Genomic DNA, 13,585 nt, shown 5'->3' with positions numbered 1-13,585 from the left:
TACCCAAAAATACAAAGTATCGCATTGTTACTTTCACCTTACTTACCATTTATGTGTTTGTAATCATTAAAATTGACTCACCATTAATAAAAAGTACCAAGTAAGTAGCCACCAGCTGCGGCTGGTCCATACAAGCCGATTCCCACCGGCTTGCCTAAAATTGATTACTAGTAAAGTACCTAATGTTAAGGTAGGTTTCTTTTCGCTCAGTGTTGCCTAGCAGAAATTTTCACCAGCCGCCACTGGTAGCCACCTATATTTTTTTCTTCAATCTGGCCTTAAAAGGTTCATTGCCCCTGGATCTGTCAATTTGACAGCTCCGATATGTTTACACTTTTTTCAACAGCCAAAAGTATAAACTATAAAATGTTTTTAATTTCAAGTTTTTGTTAAAATTGCCTCGTTGAGCGATTGTTAGTTTGTTATATATTTGCTTGAGCCCAAATTTTTGCCATTATACATTAAACAAATTAGTTTAAAACGTCGCCTCTTCGTCATTACGACGATACATACCGGAATATATTTCTCAAATGCTCATTCGGTTTATGGAACTGTCACATCATGTACACAAGTATAAATTAATATTATACTGTTTCCAACCCATAATAAGATTAATAAGTACGAGTTTTCTAAATGAGTCTTTATTTGTATGACATTTGAATATCACCGATGTGTAATATTAATAAAACGTAGTACTTACATACATATACATCCTCTCTTATTGCGAATATTGTGTCTACTTTTTGGTTGTGATTTTAATATTTCATGTGAATTAATTTATAATAAAATTCTTTTCATTATTCCCTCGCATCAAGTGGACTTTTAAGTGTAAGTATCTCATCATAGCATCTTAATCCAGTGTAATAAATATTTAAGAGCGTACCATATTTATTTAAAACGATTTATTCGATACATATTTTTGCATCGACTACCAGAACATAACGGTATACCTATATATTCTATCTATAACAAGAGTTGTGAACTTATATTAAATTCCATCACGATGCGCTATAACAATGCTTAAAAAATATACCTCAAAATGCAAAGCGAATACAGTAGGGCTTCTCGGAATAAAATACCGCGTATAATATTTCAAAAACGAAATATGAAATGGCATTGTTTCAATGCACCCTTTCTTAGAATTTAATTCATTTTTTATTTTGTACGTTGAAAACGCAAATATTTTACTTATACTCAATACTTTATTATACAGATTCATTCACAAGTAACACCAATATAGTCGATATCATACATTATAAAGTTAGTGTTAGTGAACAAATATGTGCTAGCATTCAATTCTAACTGATAGGTATTAGATTTGGGCCACTAATCTGTCTTCGTAGAATTCGTAATTTTGGTAGCGCCTGATAAACATTAAAGGCAATAATTGAATTTGAGTAAATTGCTTACATAAATTAATAAGGTGATGTTTTAAATTATCTCACTTTCGGGGCTTAAGACAATTTTTAGTTAATTAAAGGGATTGTTTCCCTGAATAACAAAAAATAGATACACTTATCCGGGACTCCTCATTTCAACCTAATCGGCTTAGTCCTTTTTAAGCGATAAGTATCAACACACAGACAGGCATTTTAGCATTTATAATAATAGTGTTGAGGTATTTCAATTTCTATATCTTATATTTATATAGTCTGGTGTCAACGATCTAAACAGCATAAATTAAACGCTAAACTTGTTGAAGACCAAGTTAGTTCGCATGCAGATGGCAGCCTAGTTGACAGGCTGCAACTTCGGTGAGAATTTTACGCGCGACCGGCGTCGCTAGGCGAGACGTGAGAGTGGCAACATGAGTTTGAACATGAATTTTGAAAGCCTATATAAATGTGATGCAGGATTAGGTACATACACGCGAATTCTTTACTAATAGTTTTATCAATAGGTATTATATATGTACCTTTGCAGCAGACTTGAAAATAGTCTGATTGTTGTTCCACATTAGGCGCAGCAAAATACCTATAAGTACGGCTAACACACAATCATGTCAATGGTTATTCTTTGAGTTGCGTTGTCAGATAATAACTAATAGCTAAATTACTGATTAATCTTATTATTTATGTACTAGTACAAACCAACAAACCGGCAATTTAAAATACAAACCACAATATTCTCCGAAGCTTATTTTTGTTTGAGACAACTTTTCGAAAACAAACCAAAATGAACGCTCACTAAAACCGCATTGTTTGAAATGATATAAAAGACAAGTTTGCCAACCTCAGAACATTGCACGATAAGGCAGACAAGGGAACTTCGCGCACCCTTTGGCGTGCTAAGTTATTTCAACTGTGAAGTCGGACGTAACTTGCTACTGCGAGTTGGTACAACTATATTTTCCAACTTTTTTGTTTTGATGTAGAGATTACGGGAAATTTCATAAGCACCTACTCAGCTGTGTAAGTTTCTCTGTTCATACACTTGAATGTGCAATTACCGAAAAGTTTATACATTTGGATCACGTCTCCGATTTTGATAAAAATTGGTAGGCTGATATGAGTCCGTGATGCTGAGCAAGATCCACTAGGTTTCCAAAAATGTCCTATGTAGTTTCAATGAAACCTTTCTTTTTTTGTTACCAGATATGTCCATACATTTTCGGTAACAAAAAAGGAAAGTTTCATACAATCAACCTAGGACATTTTGGGAAACCTGGTAGATCTTGCTCAGCATCATGGATTCTATCAGCCTACCAATTTTTATCCAAATCGCAGACGTGATCCAAATGTACAAACTTATCGGGAATTGACCGACCGGTCTGGCGCAGTCGGTAGTGACCCTGCCTGCTACGCCGCGGTCCCGAGTTCGAATCCCGGTAAGGGCATTTATTTGTGTGATGAGCACAGATATTTGTTCCTGAGTCATGGATGTTTTCTATGTATATAAGTATTTATATATTATATATATCGTTGCTGAGTACCCACAACACAAGCCTTCTTGAGCTTACCGTGGGCCTGTGTAAGAATGTCCTATAATATTTAATTGCTGGAATAGCGAAAAATAAATAAGTTGTCGGATTTGTTAAAATATTGAGTACAGAACTCCAAAAATTGTCGGTCTGGCAAATATGAGTAACATTATTATGTATACCTATTGACCCAGCTAAAACTAACTCAAAGCAGCAAATCGATTGATACCACTTAGACTGATCTGGTAATATCACTACGACCTAGATTCCGGCCATCTGTCTAAGAGGACGCCGAGCAATGTATCTCAGTTCGGCGGGCACGTCTCTCGTTTTACTCAAAAGATCTGTGTCCGCAGATTTACCGAGCCCCCGGGACACCCCACGCTCAGTTAGGAACGAAATTCACTTTGACACTTCGACTTTGAAATACGTTGCGAGACTTTGCTGGTCTGCGAATACAAAATATAAATCGATAACAAGATGTTTGCGAAGGGTTCGGGTGACGGGTCAATTGTGGCGGTTGGCAAGGTTGTTGAAATTTTAGCCACGTTCGGGCGCCTTTGCAATTTACAAAATGTTTCAAGAAATATTTAGGTAAGGTACAACAGGACAATTTCAACTGACGGGTAATTTCAACTAATCGAAATATTTCTATGAAAATAACACGTTATTAAACTGAGTGGCATATAATTATGTCCTCTGAACACGTAAGCTAAATGTGACCAGTTTATATTGTAATTTATAACGTAAAAATTGTAAACAGATAATCGATATTACCTACCAGCCGAAATTGTCCCCCTGTACTTTATAAATACTAGGGCCCACACAAACGAAAAATCTGGCAAACATAAAATTTTAATAAATTAAGATGTTGACTTTTCACTTGCACAGAAGTTGATGTGTTTTGTTGTCTGTTGTTAGTTATATTTGGCTGGTTATTTATAGGGTTTGCGTCTCAATTCTAGCAACATTTCTATATGAGACAACATTTATGATACTGATACTCATATCTGATCCGTATTGTATCCAGAGCTAATAATTTACGTATCATCTTAAGACGATACGGTAGGGGTCAATTCTCCATACAAACGCTCTCGACTATTTCCTCCCTGGTTTTTGAAGATAGAGAAATGATTTTTTCAACACAGATTGTTTTTATTTTTATCTGTGTCGGACCGTTTTGATTTTTTTGATATTCTGCTTTTTAAAGACTCTAGAGCCAATCAAAATTTTCCAAAAACGGCCTTTTTCATTGTGGCGCAAAAAAAGGTGTGATACTCAAGATTGGTAACAATTAACCAAGAAAGCTAAACGGTCCAACATAGATTATTTCATTGTTATTCAGATTCTCAAATTTCGTTCCGATTGAATAAGTTTTGAAGGAGGAAAGAGTCGAGAGCGGAACCTCGATTTTAAAGAATTTTTTGAAATATCTTTTGACTGAGTTGTTCTTAATGGACAATTTTTTTCGATAAATCTAGTTAATAACACTTGTATATTTAACTAAAATTCCCAAGTTGAAAGGGGGGCTCCTTTCCATTTTAGCATTTTCGGCTACCGTATCCTCTTAAGTTCGAAGCTACCCAACATTCATACCACAAATATTATATTGCAACTGTCCTTTCGCGTCAAAAATGGAAACTTATATAACTTTTCTCAGATAAAAATCAAAAAACCAATAACTCAGAAATGAACTTACCCAAGAAACTGAGCAGCAAGTACGTGCAGATCTTCATCTTCAGCGCCCTATAACAAACAAATTTCATTTTAGAACTTGCGATTCTTCCAACTTTTACTGCAAAATGGCTATGCAGTAGATTTTCATAGTGGAGTCCTTATAATATATTATTTTAAAGGGTAATTCATGTCTGACGTAATGTACCTACCTAATTGTTTAATGAACGGTGAACTTTTTAATCATCAATTTATTAAAATTATACTATTTTAACGTCAATTATTACCTAGCGTCTACGTGAGTCAAATATTGGGAATGCATCTGAATGAGTGTGTGGTTATATCATAGACATTTTAGAAATGTAATGGTACTGTGTGTTTTATTATAGTTAACTGAAGTACGTGTAAAATGTATTTATGTAGGTACTAATTATGCGAATCTTTAATATCCACCTAGTACTCGCTAACTTGTTTTGCGAAAATTCCTACGCAACGTGCATTTAAATGCTTTTAAAGCGTTTAACTGGGTTCATAACAGTTTTAGTATTCAGTAAGTAGTAGATAAGGAGTATAAGGACCGTCGGTGGTGTGCGGTTCTTGAAACTGCACTTGGGGCATTATATCTAAAGGGAAAGGAGGAAGTTATCTCTATCAGTTTCAAGGCTGGCGCATTTTCTTCACGACTACTTAATGACGGAAATAGAATAAGATTATTTATTTATTTGTTTATTATTAAGACTTACCTACAGTTGAAGGTAGGTGGTGGAAGGTGAAGCGCTGGTGGCCCAGCGGTAAGAGCGTGTGCGACTTGCAATCCGGAGGTCGCGGGTTCGAACCCCGGCTCGTACCAATGAGTTTTTCGGAACTTATCTTCGAAATGTCATTTGATATTTGCCAGTCGCTTTTCGGTGAAGGAAAACATCTAGTGGAGTAAAAGTAAGGTACCCTGGACATAATTCAATAACTCGTCCTTTTTGATATTTTATTGGGTATTATTATTAAGCATCAAATAGTAATTATGTACATAGATAAAAAAAAAGACGATCGTATTCATATCTTATAAAAATCATGAGATAAAGTACATTATCCCACTTTTCGCTAACAGCAAAATAGTTAACCGAAAACTTTGTTAGATTAACTTTGTGGTGCACTCAGATGCGATCAGTTATTAGCGATATTACACAGAAAATAAATCTGATTGTGTACTTTTTTTTACCGTTTTCATTTAATGTGAATATCTAGGTAGGTAAAAATGGTGACCATGATATATATATCAATTTGCATTGTATTAAGTATATATAGACATTTAACACCGATCTTAAACATATATTTTTAACGCTTAAATAAACATGAATTTCTCAGTAGGTATAAATTGTAACTGAGATTTTTTTGCTTAAGACCAGGTTTTTGTGTACTATAATCATGATTTTATCAAAATTAATACTGTGAAGGTCGCGCTTAAGAAACTGTAAATGTCAGTAATTTAAAAGGGTGCAAAGTTGTCGTAGAGCGGCTGTCGCGGGGCGGGGGAGCGCGCGGGGCGCGGGCCTGGGAGAGCGCGCCGCGCACCGCCGCGTCACCGCGGCGGATCGGTTAATAGGTTAGGGACGTAAGGTACCGGCCACACCAGAGCGTCGCGTGTCTCGGGGCGCGGACGGACGTCCGCGCCACGCCACCTGAGTGTAATTCAAAAATCGTCTCCTCAGTACATTTTGTATAGGAAGGACGTAAGACGCGCCCCAGGCGGCGTGGCGCGCGCCGCGCCGCCTGGGACTTGGTGCCAATAGGACCATCTCGGGGTTATACCCGTTCGATTAAAAAAATAATTTGAAAATCGGTCCACGATTCTCGGAGATATCGAGTAACAAAAAAACCGGCCAAGAGCGTGTCGGTCCACGCTCAGTGTAGGGTTCCGTAGTTTATCGTATTTTTCTCAAAACAATTTTCCTAGAAAGTCTTTATAAAGTTCTACTTTTTTGATCTTTTTTCATATTTTTTTAAACATAAGGTTCAAAATATAGAGGGGGGGGACGCACTTTTTTTTCCTTTAGGAGCGATTATTTCCGAAAATATTAATATGATCAAAAACCGGCCAAGAGCGTGTCGGGCCACGCTCAGTGTAGGGTTCCGTAGTTTTCAGTATTTTTCTCAAAAACTACTGAACCTATCAAGTTCAAAACAATTTTCCTAGAAAGTCTTTATAAAGTTCTACTTTTGTGATTTTTTTCATATTTTTTAAACATATGGTTCAAAAGTTAGAGGGGGGGGACGCACTTTTTTTTTTCTTTAGGAGCGATTATTTCCGAAAATATTAATATTATCAAAAAACGATCTTATCTTAGTAAACCCTTATTCATTTTTAAATACCTATCCAACAATATATCACATGTTGGGGTTAGAATGAAAAAAAATATCAGCCCCCACTTTGCATGTAGGGGGGGTACCCTAATAAAACATTTTTTTCCATTTTTTATTTTTGCACTTTGTGGGCGTGATTGATATACATATTGGTACTAAATTTCAGCTTTCTAGTGCTAACGGTTACTGAGATTATCCGCGGACGGACGGACGGACGGACGGACGAACGGACGGACAGACAGACATGGCGAAACTATAAGGGTTCCTAGTTGACTACGGAACCCTAAAAACGATCTTAGTAAAAGTAAACCCTTATTCATTTTTAGGGTTCCGTAGTCAACTAGGAACCCTTATAGTTTCGCCATGTCTGTCTGTCCGTCCGTCCGTCCGTCCGTCCGTCCGTCCGTCCGCGGATAATCTCAGTAACCGTTAGCACTAGAAAGCTGAAATTTGGTACCAATATGTATATCAATCACGCCGACAAAGTGCAAAAATAAAAAATGGAAAAAAATGTTTTATTAGGGTACCCCCCTACATGTAAAGTGGGGGCTGATATTTTTTCATTCCAACCCCAACGTGTGATATATTGTTGGATAGGTATTTAAAAATGAATAAGGGTTTACTAAGATCATTTTTTGATAATATTAATATTTTCGGAAATAATCGCTCCTAAAGGAAAAAAAAGTGCGTCCCCCCCCCTCTAACTTTTGAACCATATGTTACAGTGTACGAATTTCGTATGTGTTAAAAATCATTGTTCTAGCTTCATAAACCAGGGAGGAAATAATGGAGAGCGTTTATATGTCTTGTTTTGCCTTAATTCAATATCATCACATATTTTTGTTGCTGATAAAATAATACATCCTATATATAAAGGCCTTGTAGCTCGGCGAAAGAATCGTGATCGCGGAGTGCGCCGGCACTGATTATAATTATTTTGTCCAGTTATTATAATAACCTATACAAAAAGTACCGATAGAATAGGTATTCTAATCTATATCTGCATAGAACTATTTAAAACAAACCACAAAAGTTCATAGTTGATCGTTATTGGTACAGTCAGCAACTCAGCTGTGAATACAGATAAAGTGCCAAATATATGTATACACATACCTTAATATACCAAGTACCAACACTTGTACAGGAAATAAAATACTCTATACATATTTTTGGCACTTTGTCTTGCCAGCTGTGTTGTTGACTGTACACGATCTAAAAAGGAGCCGAACGGTTATTATAATTACGCGGCGACTTGCGTAGTCGGCGGCCGCGCGATACATAGTGCTGTCTCTGTTCAGGCCCCGTAGCCGAATGCCATTTCTCCGACGCGAAACGAAAACGAAACGCAGTCTGGCTCTGTCGCGCCAATACGCAAGAGCGATAGAGATAGATATCTACTAGCGTTTCGTTTCGTGAGCGTTTGTGCCATTCGGCTACGCACCCTGTTCTCACTACCACGAATTTGAAGAACAATATTGCTGTCTCTCTCAATCTTTAGGCGTCATTCATATATTACGTCATACTAAATGTGACAATCCATGTTAAAGGATTAAAAAAGCGTGACATTGGGGGGTCCAAATAGTAGTCCATAAACCACGTCTTTGACCAACGTGAGTGATATCTCTGTCACTCTTTACGTCTTTACTAACAGAAATTTAAATAACAATAGTGCTATCTCTGTCACTCTTTACTAACAGAAATTTAAATAACAAAAATGCTATCTCTGTCACTCTTTACTACCAGGAACTTAAATTATTATAGTACTATCTCTATTCTCTGTCACTCTTTACTATCAGGAACTTAAATTGTTATAGTGCTATCTCTGTCACTCTTTACTACCAGGACCTTAAATTATTATAGTGCTATCTCTGTCACTCTTTACTGTGTGCGGAAGTGCACATACCACGAGTTTGACTAACATGAGTGCTATCTCTATCACTCTTTACTACCAGGAACTTTAATTATGATAGTGCTATCTCTGTCACTCTTTACTACCAGGAACATAAATTTTATTATTACAGTGCTATCTCTGTCACTCTTTACTACCAGGAACTTAAATGATTATAGTGCTATCTCTGTCACTCTTTACTGTGTACGGGAAGTGCACATACCACGAGTTTGACTAACATGAGTGCTATCTCTGTCACTCTTTACTACCAGGAACTTAAATGATTATAGTGCTATCTCTGTCACTCTTTACTTCTAGGAACTTAAATATTTTTTTCGGTTTCGGTTTTGGTCTTGGTTTCGGTGTCGGTTTTGGTGTAGGTTTCGGTGTCGGTTTCGGTTTCGATTTCGGTTTTCGTTTCCATTCCCGTTTCGGTTTCCGTTTTCGTTTTCAGTTTTGTTTTTGTTTAAACTAACAGAACTAAAACTAAAACCAAAACCAAACCAGAAACGGGAAACCGAACACGGGAAACCGAACACGGGAAACCGGATATCGGATACCGTATATCGGATGCTGGTTACCGGTTACTGTCTACCGTTTACCGGATACCGGTTACCGTCTACCGGTTACCGGTCACCGTTTACCGGATACCGGTTAACGGTCATTGGTTACTGGTTACCGGTTACCGGTCACCGAATACCGGAGACCCGTCACCGGTTACCGGTTACCGGATACCGGTTACCGGATACCGGATACCGGTTACCGGACACCGGTTACCGGATACCGGTTACCGGATACCGGTTACCGGATACCGGTTACCGGATACCGGTTACCGGATACCGGTTACCGGTTACCGGATACCGGTTACCGGATACCGGATACCGGATACCGGTTACCGGATACCGGATACAGGATACCGGATACCGGTTACCGGTTACCGGTTACCGGTTACCGGTTACCGGTTACCGGGTACTAGATACCAGAAACCAGGTTTTGATTTCTGGTTTCTCATGTTACAACGTGTATAGATTAGTCGATACCAAGTCGGACACTTCCGATTAGGCGATTTCGGCTCGCATTGTTACGCAGCATTCGAGTGTTGAGTTTCTCACACATGAGGCCCCCTAATAAAATTTGTACCACTCATATTATTGATTTGACTCTCGCAACACAAACACCTCATGCCCACACAAATACACACAAAATAAAATCATTCACAAACTTCAAATCATTCAAAAACTCAACAGTCACACGCGCTCCTCGCGGTCCTCTAAGAACTCCCTCGCGAGAGTCGACACTTCAAAATGAAGCGACATCGCATCGGCTCATCATCCACAAATCCGAAAAGATCCACCGATAAATTTGTACCGGAAAGACCTCACCGCGACAATGTCATATTACCCAAATTACTTCAAAAATCCTCTGAAAGTGAAACAGTTCATTAGGTTTACCGTAAGAGTGAGTGAGACAGACACGCACTGTGCTTCAAATTTGCCTCGCCAAAATACGTTACACACGACTCGAAAGAATACAGTCTTAAGCGCCGCAAGCTTTCATACATATTACGTTGTTGTGATCCAAGCATCTCGTCAAGCTCGATAGGTACTATTATTGAGCTAACGACTTGACCAGTTTAACGTGACCTATCGGACTAATTGATTTGTATGACTTTTGTCACTTGTAATAAGGGAGCTCTCTTATACTGGACGGTGAAATATTTGTTATCGAAGCGTTTTGAAAACGCGGCGCCCTTGATATGAAACACGTGTTGACGACTCGCCGCCCGTTCCCGCTACTACTATACTAGCTATACCTACTCTGTGCACGACCTTATTCTGCAGGTAATAACGTTCATATTAAAGCGCAAGTAAGAAAAATATCAATTAAGTAATGAATCTTACATATTTGTTGTTTAATTGATTTCGTATAGTACTAAGAATATATTAACGGCAAAATTTACCATCTTTCAATTTAGTTAGGTATTTTTCCTTTCCTAAAATTATCAATATTTAAGATTTTGAACAAGCGCCAAAAGTATTGGTATAAGTTTTAATAATTTATCAACACACGTAATATTATATTCATAATAAATTGCAGGATTACGGTTAACAATATTTTCTAGTGAAATACGCCTGAAAATGTGTAACTTACTAAACCTTCTTTATAAATGATAGTTCTGTATGAATTATTTATAAAAATTAGATGTTTTTATATGAAATGCAGGTGTCACAACATAATACAAGCACTTTTTCCGGATTACATTTAATACTTTAGTTATAAAATCAAAAAATATTCAAAGTTCGTTTTTATTTTTTTTTAAATTGAATCAGAACCCTAATTTGATTAATAATTTGTATTTTAACTATCACTAATGATACTTTATACGACAGAAAAAGAAAATTACGGTTATCGAATTATGTCCAGGTCAAGCTATTTTTCCTGGTCTAATCGTGAGGAAACCGGACTAATTCCAATAAGGCCTAGTTACACTTCGGGTAGGAAGGTCAGATGGCAGTCGCTTTCGTAAAACTAGTGTCTATGCCAAATCTTGTGATGAGTTGTCAAAGCGGATCCCAGGACCCCATGATCCGCGGCGAATTAGAAAGTTTTCACTATTTAGTATTCACTTGATAAATTACTTATTATTAGGTACTTTCAAACAATCGCTGAGGTACTTTACTGTCATACAACTACGAATAACTCGTATTTTTAACAAACGCCATGCTTTTCTACCTATTCGTAGATATACTCCATATACTCTCAATTGCAGCACAACTTACATTAGGCTTTTCACTCAATAAAAATTAAAGCCAACATTACCCTAATGATGAAAATATTTTACCCAAGTCTCAGACCCAAGTATCTTTAGTTCTCAGCGCCCCCTGCGCCAAGTTAATTAAACTAAAAGCAATGACCCGACCTGCGGTCAATGATGCGTCTCGAAAGGTTAAAGGAGATAACTTAAAAGTTTCAGACATGTATAATAAAACTAACCATTCCAGTTCTCTGTCTTCTGGACTTTTGGGAGGCGTACGTGGGGCCGAAGCCAACAGCGCAGAGTCCCTTTAAGACAATTTAATCTAAAAATGAATGTGACACTAACCGGCGATTATCCCTGTCCGCACTATGATAGTGCCCCCAAGGAGAAGCCCCCATGGTTAGTGTTTAACTATTGTAAGAGGAAGTACAAAAAGGAACCGGGCTATTTGGTTGAGTTGCTGGTGGATTGGTAACCGGTACTATGGAAAAAACTATGGCACCTGCCTTGCCCATATGGCACTAACCATTAATTAGACTTTTCTCTGCAGAGATTTAATAAAAAAAATTACAAGAACAGATTAGTTTTTTAGGTGTCATAAATAAAGAGAAATTAAAAACATCCTACACAAAGAAGATTTAACTATTACATGCTACACATAGTTACTGATTGCTAACATACCTATTGTGTCAACCTTAGAACGACAATTAAAGTTAAATTAATTCCCCCAAAGTTAGATTACGCGCAGTATTTCACCTGACTTTGCTAACCAATCGTTTAATACTCGCTTAACTGCAATAAATAAGGTACTATCAAGATTGAAGTCATTTGAAACACCCAGGCCCATTCAAACTAACACTGCCAGCGGAACGATATCCAAAACAAAATACCTATTTAGTTACATGAGCAAAAAAAACAATGACTTATACATATATACATCTTAAACTAAACAATTTAATATATGAACAACTTAAAACTACACACATTAATACAAATTTACAAATAAAAAATGCTGACCAGATCATCCTCGGAGGTGATGGTGCCCAGTAGGCTGGCAGTGTTGCCTTTTTGAATGGCCAAACTTATTCGCTGGCCAAAGTAGCTGCCAGCCCTCTGGGGGCCGATTTTTGAGTCTCACTGTCACTAAAATACCGGTTGAAAACGGTGAATTGCCTATTATTCTCAGTGACAATTTTCTGAATTCCAACGCCGTGAGACTCAAAAATCGGCCCCCTGGTCACCGGATACGTCAAGCAGGCGTTGAGATATATCCAAAAGATGTCATTCAGTCACCGTGTGACTCACCAGCCGCTCCAATACAGCTACAGCCTGAGATACGTGAGACCTATTACTCGCTAAAATAGGCTAGTTTCCTACTAGTCAAATCAGCTTCTTTTTAAGAACTGTCAAAACGATTTGCTGATATGGAATTACTATAAAATACTGAGGAGTGACGTCACGGTCAATTCATTCACTTTATATCTTTCTCTTTGACTTATTAAATAGAAACAATGTTTAAACATAACTACTGTCCATATTTTTCTTCTAATTATGTAACTGCATAAAATATTTAATTTTAAGTATAGGAAACTAGCCTATTTCTGTAAAAATTCCGTAGACGGTCAACCAAATCTTGGCACTAATAATTTTTAAGAAAAAAAAACCGTCGCCTTTCGGGTTCTGGTGAAAGCTACTTGCGAATGTTGGATTATGTAGAAATGTGTAAGTATTTTTTAAAACTGCTTTTAATACTTTAATTATTAGATGGCAACACAAATGAATATACGTATAACGTTAAGGCTTGAGGAGTTTCCTCAATTCCTCATGAATCCGATTATATTATAAGAAATCGAAGCTTGACAAACTTTGACTTGAAAAATCAATATGCTTAACAAACATAACTAAATAAATGTCACTGTTCTGAACTTAAATGCATGCTTTTCTTACAAAAATACCAAAGTCACTATGAGTGTGCCGTTCAGATTTG

General features: G+C 37.2%; 1 protein-coding gene across 1 annotated transcript in view; it reads right to left on the bottom strand.

Moving 5' to 3' along the window:
- Positions 1–13,585, bottom strand: part of LOC125235039 (Down syndrome cell adhesion molecule-like protein Dscam2) — a 331,791-nt gene that overhangs the window by 245,502 nt on the left and 72,704 nt on the right. Inside the window, 1 exon segment of the mRNA XM_048141502.1 lies at positions 4,620–4,666. Within this exon segment, the coding sequence (XP_047997459.1) occupies positions 4,620–4,666 (47 nt within the window).

This window comes from Leguminivora glycinivorella, chromosome 16 (genome assembly GCF_023078275.1).
Source record: "Leguminivora glycinivorella isolate SPB_JAAS2020 chromosome 16, LegGlyc_1.1, whole genome shotgun sequence".
NCBI lineage: Eukaryota > Metazoa > Arthropoda > Insecta > Lepidoptera > Tortricidae > Leguminivora > Leguminivora glycinivorella.
Note: the sequence above shows the minus strand (reverse complement) of the source record. Positions and strands in the feature narration are given on the sequence as shown.